At 54.3% G+C, this 15,014-nt stretch overlaps 5 protein-coding genes across 5 annotated transcripts; 2 read left to right on the forward strand and 3 right to left on the reverse strand.

The window, feature by feature from the left end:
- Positions 1 to 1,218: 1,218 nt before the first annotated feature.
- Positions 1,219 to 2,723, reverse strand: QC761_305150 (uncharacterized protein; the record flags this gene model as incomplete). The annotated part of the gene is made up of 2 exons (XM_062877660.1): positions 1,219 to 1,479; positions 1,533 to 2,723. The coding sequence occupies 2 exons, from the start codon at positions 2,721 to 2,723 to the stop codon at positions 1,219 to 1,221; spliced, it is 1,452 nt and encodes a 483-aa protein (XP_062733456.1).
- Positions 2,724 to 3,272: 549 nt separating this feature from the next.
- On the forward strand, positions 3,273 to 5,661 carry QC761_305160 (uncharacterized protein). Its single transcript, XM_062877661.1, has 2 exons — positions 3,273 to 4,452; positions 4,517 to 5,661. The coding sequence occupies exons 1-2, from the start codon at positions 4,159 to 4,161 to the stop codon at positions 5,348 to 5,350; spliced, it is 1,128 nt and encodes a 375-aa protein (XP_062733457.1). The 5' UTR covers positions 3,273 to 4,158; the 3' UTR covers positions 5,351 to 5,661.
- A 944-nt stretch (positions 5,662 to 6,605) lies between these two features.
- On the forward strand, positions 6,606 to 9,212 carry QC761_305170 (uncharacterized protein). The gene is made up of 2 exons (XM_062877662.1): positions 6,606 to 7,022; positions 7,181 to 9,212. Exons 1-2 carry the CDS (start codon positions 6,851 to 6,853, stop codon positions 8,968 to 8,970), a joined length of 1,962 nt encoding a protein of 653 aa, XP_062733458.1. The 5' UTR covers positions 6,606 to 6,850; the 3' UTR covers positions 8,971 to 9,212.
- Positions 9,213 to 9,374: 162 nt separating this feature from the next.
- Positions 9,375 to 10,628, reverse strand: QC761_305180 (uncharacterized protein; the record flags this gene model as incomplete). Its single annotated transcript, XM_062877663.1, has 3 exons — positions 9,375 to 9,902; positions 10,004 to 10,353; positions 10,424 to 10,628. The coding sequence occupies 3 exons, from the start codon at positions 10,626 to 10,628 to the stop codon at positions 9,375 to 9,377; spliced, it is 1,083 nt and encodes a 360-aa protein (XP_062733459.1).
- Positions 10,629 to 11,305: 677 nt separating this feature from the next.
- On the reverse strand, positions 11,306 to 14,257 carry PHO91 (low-affinity phosphate transporter; the record flags this gene model as incomplete). The annotated part of the gene is made up of 3 exons (XM_062877664.1): positions 11,306 to 11,448; positions 11,523 to 14,187; positions 14,237 to 14,257. The coding sequence occupies 3 exons, from the start codon at positions 14,255 to 14,257 to the stop codon at positions 11,306 to 11,308; spliced, it is 2,829 nt and encodes a 942-aa protein (XP_062733460.1).
- Between the last annotated feature and the right edge of the window lie 757 nt (positions 14,258 to 15,014).

Genomic DNA, 15,014 nt, shown 5'->3' on the forward strand with positions numbered 1-15,014 from the left:
ACAAGGCTTTGACCCTAGAAGAAAAGGTCGCCTGGCCCCAACGGTTCTTGGAGGCCATTCTGCGTATGGGCTCTGTGTTGGGCTTCTCCAGCTGTCGTTGAATTCGCTCAGAGGAAGGTCAGTCCAGGTACAGTAGGTGCTCAACAACTAGACCAGAAGCAGGAAACTCCTTTGATGCTTGAGAAAGGCCAACAAAAGCGCCGGCCCCATTCAGATAGTCTGGCGGCTCAGGTAAGTCAAGGAAAACGTCAGCACCTCTGGCAAGGGCTGCAATTCTGATAAAGGCCTCCTGGAACCATGCACCCCTAGAACTAATTCCACCACAAGACGGCGACGAGAACCACGCAACTGATTTCGCCGTGTAGTCGGTTTTGCCAGAAAAGATCCTTAAACCCATTACCAGCACTCATCCCACCAACACAACCAACCTCAGTGAACATTACCGAGCACAATACTCGAGCCCGACATTCCGGTTCACCCCAAGACAAGCCCCCAACCCGAGCATGTTACTTGTGTGGCCGCCCAGCCAGTCCCAAGCCAGGCGAGAGCCAGGAAACAGTCTCGGGGCTTGGACGCGGTCTGTGGTGCCTGAGGTAGGTAGGTGAATGCTGGTCAAGGTGAGAAGGTGAAAGAAAGGAAAGAGGCTTTTGCTATCACGATGAAACCAATTGTTGGTGATAGAAATTGAGATATACATATATATATCCCCTTCTGTCTGTCTGTCTGTCTTAACGTGAGAGCAGACGTCAGGCCTTGAACACAAATGCTCAGAAGCAGGAAAATGATGCTGAAGACAATGTGAATGTAAAGATGAGACTGATGTTGGGAATGAAAACTTCTAGCTGTGAATGTCCCAGGCCTATTATACCCATCATTTACCCTTTTCCCCTCCCCACCAGGCCATAACTGCTGGCGCCATCGTTGGTGCTTGTCTTGAAAGAAAACATCCGTTTGGGCTATGCATGTGTTCGCAAGCATAAAGCAGCTGCACCGAGCGTTTCCATCTGCCATGCACCGTCTGTTTGGGATGCGTTTGTCCTCTGGCATTAGCGTCCCCCGCACCGTCACGCATGGTCAAGAGACCTTCAGAGATGCTGCAACCCGGAAAGAAATAAACGCCCTGTTTTTACTCTATGTGTAACATACCAGTTCGCCACCAAGCCCAGTACTCCTCCCTTCCCGTAACCTCATGATCAGTGTCCCATCGGAATCCTCATCCTAAGAGACCTCCTCCACCATCCTGCCCGAAGCCAAACCACCCTTGATGAAAACCCTCCCGGCAGGTCCAGCCAACATCTCATCCGGAACAGACACCTTGCTTCCGTCTTTGTTGTTGACCCACCTCACAAACATGGGATCAGCACGGGGAGCAGCCTCGGCGGTGCCATCCGGGGTATCATACCCACCCGCGGCAAGAAGCGCATTCTTCCGGTTTGTCTTGGGCGCTTGCTTCTTGAGGAGCTTGTTGATGGTTTCCATCTAAGACACCATGTTAGTTTTGTTCTCAGTAAAACAGACAAAGGCAAACAAACCTTGACCTCCTCATTCCGCTTCTCGCTCAGATTCCGTCTGCGTCTGGCCATCTCGGCACGTCTCATGGACAGCTCCTCGGCGGTGAAAACCTTCTTCGCTTGGACCTCATCAGACAGCTTAAGGTACTCGTGAGATGCCTCTCCAAGCTTAGCCCTCTGTCTGGCCGTGAGTTTTGACAGATCTGGCGTCCCCCCTCTGCTCCCCAGCTCGCTGTCCAGATCATCATCCTCCCCCCCTTCAGCATCCTCATCATCAACCACAATCTCCTCCTCTCCCTCGGCATCGATATCCTCCTCCTCCCCCTCAGCATCCTCCTCCTCCTCCTCCTCCTCCTCTTCCTCCTCCTCCCCCTCCTCGGCATCAACTCCCATGGTGATATCCTCCGGCTCGCTCTCCAGCTCACTAAGCTCCTCATCATCGTCATCATCAGCGTAGTGAATAGCCGGTTTAGCCTTGACAGGCGTGGTCTTTGCCTTGCTGGCAGGGACAGCCACACCCCTCTGAGGCTTGGTGACCTTGATAGCAGGCGGCGGAGGAGCAATGGACATGTCGACATCCTCATCATCGTCCTCTTCCCCTTCAGCATCAACGTCCATGTCATCCCCATCATCCATATCCTCATCTTCATCCTCTTCTTCTTCCTCCTCCTCTTCGTCTTCCTCATCGTCGTCATCTTCTAGGTCGTTTCGGAGACCGGAACGGTTGCTGTTTCCCTTAACTTCAATCTCCTGTTTCGGCTCCTCCTCTTCCTCGTCTTCGTCTTCCTCCTCCTCATCTACGTCGTCGCCCTCGCTACTTTCGATAACATAGCGATTTCCGCCTCCTCTGGTCCGTTTCCCTCCTGAAGATCCTGGCCGGGGGGTGGAGGTGCTGGGGATAGCTTTCCGTTTGCTGTTGTTGTTGTTGTTGTTATTGTTGTTATTGTTGTTGTTGCTGCTTGTCCCGCTGGTGGCCTGGCGAAGCTTGCTAGATGAGGTCTTGACTGTTAAGTGGATATGCTGGTCGGCATCTGCAGGACCGGTGGGGGAGGATCCAGGCCTCCGCGACACAGAGGCGATGCCGTTTCCTGAGCGGCGGTTGGACGAGCGTGACGACATGGTGCGCTCGTTATCCTTGTTATCTCTGTCGGCGAGGTCAGTGATTTTCACGGTGGCGCGCTGAGCGGCCGAGCGACGCGGCCGGGACGACATGATGGAAATGATGCGTGTGGGTGATGAAACGTGGGAGTGAAGAGTGAGAGTGAGAGTGAAGGCGAGAGTGAGAGTGAGAGCGAGAGTGAGAGCGAGAGTGAGAGTGAGAGTGAGAGATGAGGAATGTTGACAATTGACGATGTGGCTGGTGGCTGGCTTTGTTGGTCGGTTGGCTGATAATGCCCTATGGATAGTAGCGTTGATGTGTGGAGGTTGCGAGAGAGACAAGGCACGTCGTCCGAATAAGCTTGCCTCGCCTTGCCTCGCCTGGCTTTGCCTTGCCTATGCCTTGCCGTGTGTGGGCGGCGTGTGGTGTGTGATTTGCGACTGTGTGAGATGGGCGCGGGCGTGCCAATGGCCAGAAAGGCTCTCGACCGGAATTTGAGCCTTCCCCAATTCATTCGCGGAGCTGTGTGTACTTCTTTCCAACCGTTGCACTTGGTCAAAAAGTAGGTTTCACAAGGTGTTTGCCGGCTCCGGCTCCGACAGACGCCGCCTGCACTTCGAACTGTCGGTCGTTTCGTCCCATCTCTCTCTCTCTCTCTCTCTCTCTCTCTCTCTCTCTCTCTCGCGCGCGCGCGCACTCCCTGGAGGCGCGATGCAGATCACAGATCACCCCAGAGAGAAGAGAGTTGAGGCCGGTCCTGTTTCTGAGGGGGCACAACCGCCACCATCACCATCACAACCGTCCACCCACATTCTCATCATATCTCACTTGAATCGCAAAAAAGATCACTCACATTGGGTGGTTTGCGACGGACTACCTATCTCAACGGCTTGCTGCGTTCTCACGGCGGTGTAATCAGCAAGACTGTTTCTCAATGGTGGCTCTCTGGGCTGTCGACGTCATCTTTCATCAACGGACCGTCTGGGCACTCAATCTCGATTGACATACCAAAGTGTTTGTGGATCAGTTGTTCGATGGCGGCACTCTCACAGTGAGCGGCAGGAACACATAAATGTCTGTCAGGCAAGACAGACACGGCAGAGAGTATGAGGTGATGGTACAAAAATGACAAAAAGTACACTCGGAATAAACGAAATGATACACCGCAAAGAACACGGCAAAAAATGACGTCTTCTTCTTCTGTCTGACAGATGGAGCTCGACTCGAATCGAATTGAGCATATACAAACACTTGACCGTGATTGATGGCCGGTGGGATAGTGGATCGTGGCCCAGCGGACGACCCCAGAATTTGGCGTCTCTAGTTGTGGGGCCGTTGCTGGGTGCTGTTATGAGTGGGGTCACGTCCAAGGCGCCCAGACCAGGCCCATCCCGGCACCAGCGCAATTGGGCGAGCCTCGGTAACAATTTCACGGCCAAGTGACGCTGTTGTTGATGACGGCTGTCGGTTTCCATCTTTCTTTATTTTCGACTCTCGTCACACCGGCTGTTCCTCTTACTCGCATCAGCCATCACCACAGCCAGCAGCATGACCGACGCCGACAAGAAGCCAGACCCAGAAGTCCCCGCGGCCACAGAGCCCGCCGTGCTCGAGACGCCCCCGACAAACATCGAGCCATCAACGAACACCGAAGCTGAGTCTTCCACTGCGCCGGCGCCAGAGAAGACGCGAGAAGCCACCCTCCAGCAGGCGCGCATCTTTCTCAAAGACACCGAGACCCAAAAGGCGACCGCAGCCCAAAAAACAGAGTTTCTCAAGAGCAAAGGGCTGTCGGATAGTGATATTCAAGACCTCCTAAAGGAAGTTACCCAAGATGCGCCAGTACGTTTTTCTCTGCCGTATTGCTTACCAGCATATATCAAACTAACCTTTTCATCTCCCCCAGCACCTCGACCAACAATCACGCCTAACCACCACCACCTCCGTCCTCCCAAAAGAAGACCGCCCCCCCATCGTCACCTACCCCGAATTCCTCACCACTCCCTCCCGCCCCCCACCCCTAATCACCCCAAACATCTTCCTCAACACAGTCTACGCCTTCACGGGGTTGTCAACCCTCATCTACGGCACCTCCAAATTTGTCCTCGAACCCATGGTCACCTCCCTCACCGCCTCGAGGATTGAACTCGCCACAGCAGCGAATGATAACCTCTCCAAATTGGTCACCAAGCTAGAAGAAACCGTTTCCCAAATCCCAACCTACCCCTCCCACGACCAGGACCAGTCCCCTCGTCAGTCACTAGATATGCAATCCCAATACGACGATCCAACCGAGCTGTTCCACCGCGATATTGGCATCCAGACAGAAGACACACCCCGCTCCTCCCTCAACTTGTCTACTCCCCTCTTTCCTGGGAACGCAAAAGAAACGGCTACGAATTACCAGGCCAGACGTCTGTCTGGTCTGGTCAAGTCTTTGAGACAAGTTAATGAGGGGTTGGCGAGCCAGTCGGAGGGTTACGCGGATGTGAAGACGGTGCTGGAAGTGATGAGGGATGATTTGGAGGGTTTGGCGAGGGAGACGAGCGGGGAGGTGTATGGGGGGTACAACATGTACGGGGCGAGGCAGGAGAGGGATGATGAGATTAGGAGGGCGAAGGAGAATATCAGGAGGGTGAAGGGGGTGCTGTTGAGCAGCAGGAGTTTTCCGGGGGATAGGTCGGGGGTTGTCACGGCTGGGCAAGGGCGAGGGGGGGGGTTTGGGATTGGGGGAAGGTAGATTGATGAATTGCAGGGTCTTGTAAGGGGGTGGTGAGGGGGTGGAGTGTATTCTTTTTGGTTTGTTTGATGATTAATGGAGACATGGTATGGTTACACAGGAGATGGAAGCGTTGATGGAAGCCAGGAGGATCCAGACAGATTTTCAATTTTGAACGGCTTCCCGAACATGTTGTGCTTACAGAAGCTAGCGGAATACAAAAACACTCGGACAGCTCGGTTGTGTGTGCTACGGGGTCGATCAAAAACAAAACAACCTGCTGGAGATGCACAGGAGATGCTCGATTTGGGATTCCCAAGGACGCGCTACAAACTACAGGGAGGTGGCGGCGTCTTGGTTAGTGCGGGTGGGTGTGGTCATCTGTCAGTTTGTCGAGCATGGGAATTATTGGTTACACTTACAGGTCTAGGTCGGTATGCAGGCTCGTTTGTTAGGCGATGATGGGTGGTGAGGGGCAAAATGGGTACAGCGGGAGGGTCAAACTGTCCACCACCACTTGCCAAGCTGACAAACCTCCTGCTTTGTGTTACGCAGCGCGAGCGGGAGGTGGAAATAGCTCGGTGTTGTGAGGAGGGACGGTGGGATTATTCTTCAAAATCACCCGAGCTGAGACCTGCCACAGAAGTAGCTACACACCGCTTTGGCCGGTAGAAATATACATAATCAATTCTTCCCTGTCTATAAAAGAGGATATAATTCAGGGTCTGTACCGAAAGCAAAAGGACCTTTCAGCTCTAGACCAAGCTTGTTCCCAACCTCCTAAACGGGGCGGCTGGCCAATGTAGTCTCGATCGCATGCCGAGAAGGCAAGTTGCAGATGATGGAGGCACTGCAGCGTTGCATTTACCAAGCACAAGAGATGTACTATGTATGTATGTACACAGACGGCGGCCGGCGGGCATCCATTCAAGTCCCCCGCATCAAGTGGGAGTGTGATGTGAGGTGGGTGTTAGGAGAGAAAAGAGAAAAAACACGCCACCAGTTCACCTAATTTGGATGGAAGAAAGGGAGGGGAGGGGGGGGGGGGGTGGAGGGCAGAGAATGGGATTTGAGGGGATTCCCAGTGACAACTGACATGAATAGTGCCGTCTGAGGAACAAAAGTCAAAACGGTTTGGCAGCAAGTCCACAAGTCACACGATCTCAGCAGATGGCCCCAAACCTACATGTCACTGGCGCCGGGCCCCACCACGAACGGGTGGAGTGGGGTTGTTTTTTTTTTTGAGTTGCTGGTTGCCCAGTGGTGGTGGAGACGAAGGATTTCAGGTGCCGTTTCTCAAAATTGAGATATTGATTCTCATCCACTGCGCCGGGAACCACTCACAAGACAATCAAAACAAGGCTCGGGATCTCTTCGTTAGTGGCGTGTTCCTGAACATAATCCTCTCTCAAAAACGAGGAACGAGGCTCGGCCAGAATCGGTAGACACAGAGAGGAAAAAACGGCCATCGGATCCTGCCGCTTCCCCAGACTCGGGGAACACAGCTTTTGCAAGAAAGACATGCACTCGGATGAGGGAGGGCCAGAAGCGCCCACAGACACAGATACCACGCCGATCAACAAAGACCCCGCCACGGTCACAGCCATCCTTGATGAGAGAGACACCGCTCATGATGCAAGTCAGGACGGGACTAGTGCTGCCACTGCCACTGCTGTCAGACTCACATCACCTGGTATGTTTTTGTCTCTTGATCCTTTTCTTCTTCTTGTTCTTCTACTCTGATCAACATCCCTCTCAACCCTCCCTTGCTATTCCTACACTACACTGTCTTATCCCCCCACAAGTCAATGCGCAGATCGCTAATGTGAGCTTTGTTGTGCCTGCCTCCAGACTTGGGCGGACCAGGCCTTCTTGGCTCAGGAATCATACCACTTTCAGCGCCTGTCACCCCGCACTCTCAGCACCCCCCCGGCCAGCGTCAACTGCCCCCAGCACCCCCAATCTATTATAAAGTCACTCCGGCCCCGTCACCGTCGCGTGAGGCCAACGGTGGCGACCACGACTCGTCTGTGAACTACCCTCCCAACAACAACCACACACCAAAAGCTATGATTTTCTCAGACCTCTACAAGTCACCGAGGTCGCCCTTCAGCAAGCTCCGCAACTCCCTGCCTCACCACCCCCCGCCGCCCTCAGATATCGATGCCGACCTCGTCAGCAAGGACAAGGCCAAGCAAAAAGAGGCCGTGAAGCGGTACCTCGCCGAGAGGGTCAAAAACGACTGGGAGTTCACGTGGCCGCCCGTGACACCATCATCACCACCACCACCAGTCATCCCGGTAAACTCACCGCCAACCCCCGCTGAATCGGAGCAGTCGACCGTTGTCAACGGAGACGCTCCACTGCCACCGGCAACCGGACCCACATCAACAACATCAGCCGAGCATGTGCTTCCGCCAAGCACCGGTGAAGCCATATCAGCGCCCCAAACGGGGACCGAGAATGACGATGAGGACGATGCAAACAGGGATTCGGGAGAGGAGGCAGACTCGGAATCGGAGAACGAATCTGTCTACAGCACGATATCCGAGGATTTGGCCCATTTCCAGCCAAGAACCGAGTGGACATCTGATCTTTCGGATGACGATGGGTTGCAACCCGTCCCATCACCCTTCCGGTTCAACAGCCCCGACGATGTCGGCACCGCCGTACGCACCTCGATGGGATCAAAACGCACTCGGAGGAGGAGAGCCGTGAGAGAAGAGGCATCCTGGAATCCAGGTCTCGCATGCTTCGAAGCCCGCCGTGACGCTTGGACAGGTGCCCGGACCGTCCGCGTGAAGCCGAAACCGGCACCCCCCACTTCGCCGTCTACCGGCCGCCGACTTTCGTTCTGGAGACTTCATCGCACCGAGTCATCCAGCTCTCAGCACTCTACTCCGGGCTCGGCGCCACCCCAAGCCTCCCCCATCAACCCAACCGAAACCCGCACCTCGCACCAATCCGACATCTCGGCCATCACCCCTCCCCTCTCCGAATCCGACTCGGCCAAAGAGCAGCCTATTCAGCAGACCACATCCCACGAGTCCAACACGGTCTATCCAGTCGAAACACTCATTCCCGTTCCAGCTCCGTTACTCCCGCCACAAAACCCCATGCGCGCGTCCATCACCCCGTCCATGTACTCTTCTCTCTACGATAAACTCGTCGTCCAAGGCCTCCAACCAGCCTGCCCGGTAAATCTGTCAGATATGATCCGCGCCTGCGTCGTGGGCTGGAAACGCGACGGCGAATGGCCACCACGATCCAACTACACGGCTCCATTTCCTGTTCCTGTAGCCGCCACCACGGCCGAACTCGTTGCCATGCGTCAGAGAAAGGCGCAGCAACAACAAAAGATTAATGCCGCCAGGAAGGCCGCCGCGAGTACTTCTCCACCGGTGTCCTCCTCGCCTGGGTCGACGGTGAGGAGGATGAGCTTTGGGTTCCTGGGGAAAACCACCACGCATGAGGAGCATAAAGATAATAGCCATAGTGATGAGACGGGGAGCGGAAAGGCGCTGTTTAGGAGGAGTCTGCAGAGGGTGTTAAGTTTGGGACAGCATGGGCATGGGCATCCGGTGGGGAGCCCGCCGCAGAGGGAGGTGATGGGGGCTGCCTTGGGGGCTGCTATGACTTAGGGATGGATAGGAGGGTGACGTATATGAGGTCGTATGTTTCTTGAACTCTTTTAGCGATTGGACATGGGAAGCTAGGGGGATGATAATGATGATGTTGATGGTGGTGGTGGTGGTGGTGTTTTTCCAAAGGCAAAGGGCATAGTTTGATATTGGTACTGATGATACCGTGATACCCCCGATCTTTTTGTTCTCTTTTTTTTTGGCGTTGTTTTGAGATGTATAGTTAGGGTAATGATGGGCATTGCTACGGATTATGCTGTTTGTCTGTTGGGGAATCCACTACTTTGGCGTTGTTACTCTCTTGCCCCCGGTGCGGAACTTTTTCCATGTCAACGGTCAAAATGAAGCCCGCTTCAGTCATCAAACATATACCTTTGAGTAAACTCACAGGGTAAACCCACGTTTCAAACTGATCCGTCACCACCACCTCTTTTTCCTCCTCCTTCCTCTTTCCCCCCATTCTCAACCCTCACCCGATTCGCACTTGTACTCCCCTCCTTCCTCCACCACCCCTCCCCCCGCTTCTCATCCCCCCATAAAGGCGTCCTGTCAAGACTGAACTGGACGACTTCCGGTCTGGCGTAGTGACCGTTGCTGTCGATCCAGACCTTGACGGTTTTGAGGTCTGAGAGGTCGATCTCGGCTTTGACGAGGACATCACCCGATTTGCCGCCTTCCACTGGGGCCGCGAGGAGGGAGCAAAAGGGGTGAATGATGGAGGACCAGCCGCCGCCTGGCTTGACGAAGGATTGGGGGCCGAGGTTGGCGGCCATCCAGTCGAGGCAGGTCTGATCGACGTAGTTCGAAGCCACCAAGACAAACACTTGGGCGGTTAGGGCGTGGGTTTTGGCTAGGGCTTCGATTTGGGCGTCGGCGGTTGATTCGAAGCCGGAGAGGGTGGAGAGGGCGGGCCAGGCGGCGATGTGGATGTGCTTGATCCAACACACTAGGTTAGCATTGAGTTGGATCTTTTTTTTTTTTTTGTTTTTGTTTTCCTAGTTGGGGGAGGGGTGGGGGGGGGGGGGGAGGATACCTGGTTTTGGGCTATGAGGGCCTGGCGGGCACCGTTCATGGTGTTTTCCCAGCAGGCCAAACCGCCGACGTTAAACCCACCCACTGCGGCAAGGGGTTTTACGTCGAGGGTTGCGCCGCCGCCCTGAGCCCAGACCATCCTCTCAACATAGGTGGGCTGCAGCTTCCGATGGACAGACACAATCTCCCCGTCGGAATCCATCATGACCTGCGAGTTGAAGAGGGTATACCCACCCTCCATCCGCTCCGACACTCCTAGGCTGATCCCCACGTTGTTTTCTTTGCAGGCTTGGGCCACGGCGGCTAGGTCGGATGATACGACGACTGATTCTTCTGCGTATCTCGCCAGAGCTGGAGATGTGTCAGTAATGGGAGGTGGAAAAGGGAGCGGGGGGAGGGGGAGGGGGGGGGGGTGACAAACCAGGAGCTTGCGTAATAGGGGGGTAGCACTCAATAAAATAGGGGTATCCAGGGACAAACGTCTCGGGAAAGGCCAAGAACCTGACTTGCTCAGAGGCAGCTTGCTCAATAAGACTGATCACTTTGGCCAAGGTGGCGGATTTGTTCATAAAGATTGGGGAGGCGTGGACGGCTGCTACTTTGAACTTTGTTTCCGAGGGCGCCATTTTGGATGCTGGTTTTCTTGAATGCAGTGAAGCGAAATAGGGGGTTGGATACGGTAATGTGGACGTCTTGTGTCACAAGTAAATATATGACGAACTTTGTTTATGAACTATACGCTCTCGCTCACTCAGTCAGAACGTGGGCTGGTAAAAAGAACAAGGCCCAAAAGATAACAGCAGTGGGGTAAAAACCTGGAGAAAGCGGGGGAATCTTTTGTGAGGAGAAAAATCATGGGGATGCTTGCCTGTTCATATCTAGACTAGATCGACCAATGCCGGCCGTCTTGGGGATATATATATATGTAAGTAGTAAGAAGTGAAACGATAGCTCTGTTTTCTTCTGGTAATTGAGTGGTGTAGATCGGACTCTGACTGCATAACCTGTATAAGACTTGAGATAAGAGCAGCAAGGAAAAGAAAAGAATTACCTGCTATGAATGCTAAATTACCGTGCTCTTGATCACCGCTAGTGTTGAGAGTATCCGATCTACCAGAATCCCATTGCTAATTCATCGATAAAAGACCACCCCTCCCCAAAAAAGAGACGGCGTCCACCCATCCATCGTCTCGTCTTTATCACATTAATCCAACACTTCATCTCTCTTGGCTCATCCACTCATCCAACCACCAAGTTTCTCTACCTACACACCCACCCCATAATCACATCTCCCCTTCCCATGTCACATCCCCGAAACCCTCATAGCACCATACCCAACCGTCACCACAACCACCAACGTCAAAACACTACTCGGCACCCCCCTGCTGATAAAATGCTTCACCTGCAAATACCTCTGCCCCGCCGGATCCTCCTTCATAATAGCAGCTATCAAACCAGTCAGCCTCCGTCCCATTCATCATCAGGATTAAAAAATTAAAATGTAAAGTAAAAAAACTTACTCATATTCGGAAACCCACTCGTCGGCAACCCCATCGCAGCACTGCACATCAGCACCCCCGTCATCACCAACAAGTTCGGATGCGGCTCCTCCAGCCCCTTGCCAACATTGTACACCAGCGGCAAAATAATCAACGCCGCCACCGTGTGACTGATAAAAGTCGCAATCACCAAAATCAAAGTCGAAAACACGACCAAAATCCCATACAGCGAAAAGTCCTCAACCTGAGCCGTGATCTCCCTCGTGACGGTATGCAACAAGCCGGAAGAGTTCACCGCCTTGCCCAATGACAACCCCCCAGCAGCAAGAATGATAATGGTCCAGGGAAAGTTGTTAAAGTCTTCTTTCGTGAGGATACCAACGCCAAAGAAGAGCACAATGGGGATGATGGCGATGACGCCCATGTCGCCAAAGACATTCTCCAAAGTGTGAGACGCGCACCAGAGGCCGATCGTGGCGACGGTGACGATTGTCACAAACCACTGGATACCCGTGAAAGGGTCCTTGATGGGGCGGGTGGGCACAATGGTGGTGCCACGCCCGGGTTTGAACGTCACCAGCAGCAAGATCCAGATCAGAACCAGCGAGATGATCCCGACAGGAATGACAATAAAAAACCACTGACCCCACGTCGGCGCCGGCTCCATGATACCGATGGCCACCACGTTCTGCGGCGAGGCAATGGGCGAGAGCATCCCACCGATGTTCGACGCCAGCGCGATGCCAATGATAACAGCCTTGGACATGTCCGATCCCGAGGGCAGGTTCCGGAGCATGGGCTCAATGATGCCGAAGCACAGAACCGGCGCCGCAACATTGCTGATCAACATCGACGCCACAGCCGCAACAGCCATGTTGGCAATGAGCACAGTCTTGGGTTTGGTCCCCGCCTTGCTCAGCACGAACGTGGCAATCCGCTTATCAATATAACACTTCGACAACGCAGCCGCCAGCGTGAACCCACCAAGCAACAACATGATGACCGGCGTCCACATGGCCGCAAACACGGCAGCCGTGGCGTCCTTGGCACCCAACCGCTTGTGAGGCTCGTCCTTGTCCAAGAAAACCTGCAACACCACGCACAAGAACGGAATCGTCAACGACGTCACAAACAGCGGGATCGCCTCCGTCGCCCAGAGCAAGCTGACAAACACCAGAATGGCCAGACAGTTCTGCTGCTCCGGCTTCTCCATGATCGGAACCAGCAGCATGGCCACAAAGACGGCAAAGATGACGACAAGCGCAAACATGGTGGAGCTGACGAGCCAGGTCGGCAGGTTGAAGCGCCCAAGAGGGGTGCTTATCGCCTTGGTCGGTAACACCAAGTCGTCATCGCCCTGCAGCCGAGTAGCCTGGGGGTCCGCATCCCGGCCAAGCAGCGTGTGGCCCAGGCTGGCGGCTTCGGCTCGCCTTTCCAGGCCGATCAGCTCCCTCCAAACCGTGTTGCGCTCCCAGACGACGTGCTCGCGCAGGTGTGACCGGAGATCCTTGGTGGCGGCGGCTTCGTCGCCGTCCGTGACGATCTCGGCGTAGGCCTGGACAATGCGCTGGATATGCTCCTCCAAAGACTTGGTCGTCTCTGGCTTGAAGGGGTAGGCAGAGTCGACAAAGCTGCTCATGTACTTTGACCGGAGCCGGCGGTCGCAAATCTTGTCAAACTTTTTGAGAATCTTGTTGAAGCCGGTCCTGTTGAGCTGGCTGTAGGATTTGAGCTCGCAGAGGCGGACGTAAACGTCGATGATTTTCTTCTTGAGCATGATGCCGTTGGAAAAGAGAGCGGCCTGCTCGGCGTAGTCATCGTACGTGACGCTCAGCCTTCTGAGCGACCTGGTGAGCTCGGTGGAAGCGGTCATGTCGGTGGTGGAGGCCAACATGGCATTGGGGATCGTCCTGCGTCTCCCAAAGCTTCCCCTTCTCCTCTTAGTGAGCCCGGTCGCCTCGCCATCCCCGTCGTCATCGTCGCTATCTTCTTGCCCATCATCTTCGGTTGAGTGACGGCTCCTGGCGCTCTGGCTGCGGTAGCGCAGCTGTGGTCGCTCGCTGGACCGGGTGGCGGGTCGTGTGTGCTCGTCGGCTCCCTCCTCGAATGCGGCCACCTCTTTCAAGAGGGCGTCGACCTCGTCTGTCAGCTCCTTCTCCTTGATGACGTAGAAAGATGTGATCTTTTCCAGCTCGACATCGAGGGCGCGGGTGAAGATGGTTTCGGGGTCGTCATGTTGGATCAGGGGTCGTGACTCGCCGTCGCCCCCGGACGCGAGGTGGATCGACTTTTCGAGCGAGTATATTAGCTTCTTGAGGGTGCTGTAGACGATGTAGTGGTTGCTCCAGTCCGGCACAGCATTGAACTGGATGCTGTGGGAGAACTTCATCTCGTCGTTGTGTTCGAGCCAACGGCGCTTCTCGGCCCGCCTGACGTTGTACCTGCGCTGCCGGTCGCGTGTTTTCTCGTTGTATTCCCGTTCCCGCTCCCGTTGTTTGTCGCCGGCCTTGTACTCGGCTAGCTCGTACTCTTCTCCAACGGTGCTGCTACTGCTGCTCCCTCCTCTGACAAGAAGGTCCGAGGTTTTGTGTGGTCGACGGGCTTCTTGTGGTGCGTAAAGAGAGGAGGGGACCTCCTGAAAGGCGGATGGGGGTATAATTTTCAAAGATGTTGCCTTGACGGCATGCTGTGCAAAACAAAAGAAGGGGAGTTTTCTACAGCAAGGAAACAGGAACTGGGCGCAGAGATAAACCCATTGTGTCGGGTGGATGCAGCCATCGCCGTCATTCCGAGGACCCCCAGTGGTCAAGCGCTCAGGGCTGTCCCCACCAACCCGCGGCGCGGTCCACCAGCCTGTTGGTCTAGAATCTTGGAACGGCTTCCGGCACTATCAGACGAGGAGGATACAGAGGGTGTGTGTTTTACTGTGTTCTTTCTGTCTAGAAATCACACATCAGAAGTGTAGATTTAAAACAAGAGAGATGTTCTCGATCTATTTTTTTTTTTGGAAATTGGAGAACCTCTCCTACAAGACCCCTATGGCTTGCTGGAACATGTTCACCTCTTCTCCATGTTGCAATGACGACGTTTTTTGTACAGCTCCAGACGAACAGGCATTACGTGCTTCTGCAAGCCGTTTGTGTAACCAAGAACAGAACTTGTGCATTTTTGGGGAAAACTACACCAGGCAGCATGAGAGGAACTCAATCAACCGAGAGAGATGGAAGAGAGGCTGATGCTTTCTCGCCACATTCTGGCTCAAGGTTTGCTCTCTTCAGGCGTTTGAAACCTTCGTTGCCAACACTGACCGGAAAGTGTGGCTGCCACAATGTGGGAGAACCTTGACGGCTCACCCAGCTCTCAGGGTTGTCTGCCGCAATGTTGAAGCACAAACCTCCCCATGATTCAAGTTCAGAGACACTTTCTATCTTCACTATGATACCTTCTGAATTGAGTACGCTCTGTCATACAGAATACCGCCTGTAACCTTGGCCCAGAAAATCAAAACACCCG

Source organism: Podospora bellae-mahoneyi, chromosome 3 (genome assembly GCF_035222275.1).
Source record: "Podospora bellae-mahoneyi strain CBS 112042 chromosome 3, whole genome shotgun sequence".
Lineage (NCBI taxonomy): Eukaryota > Fungi > Ascomycota > Sordariomycetes > Sordariales > Podosporaceae > Podospora > Podospora bellae-mahoneyi.

What these genes read in the sequence shown, in the direction of transcription:
- QC761_305160 (XM_062877661.1), top strand. Translation starts at nt 4,159, where the DNA reads ATGACCGACGCCGACAAGAAGCCAGACCCAGAAGTCCCCGCGGCCACA. An exon ending in AAGTTACCCAAGATGCGCCA is followed by an intron (nt 4,453 to 4,516) that starts GTACGTTTTTCT and finishes CATCTCCCCCAG; the next exon opens with CACCTCGACCAACAATCACG.
- QC761_305170 (XM_062877662.1), top strand. Translation starts at nt 6,851, where the DNA reads ATGCACTCGGATGAGGGAGGGCCAGAAGCGCCCACAGACACAGATACC. An exon ending in TGTCAGACTCACATCACCTG is followed by an intron (nt 7,023 to 7,180) that starts GTATGTTTTTGT and finishes GCCTGCCTCCAG; the next exon opens with ACTTGGGCGGACCAGGCCTT.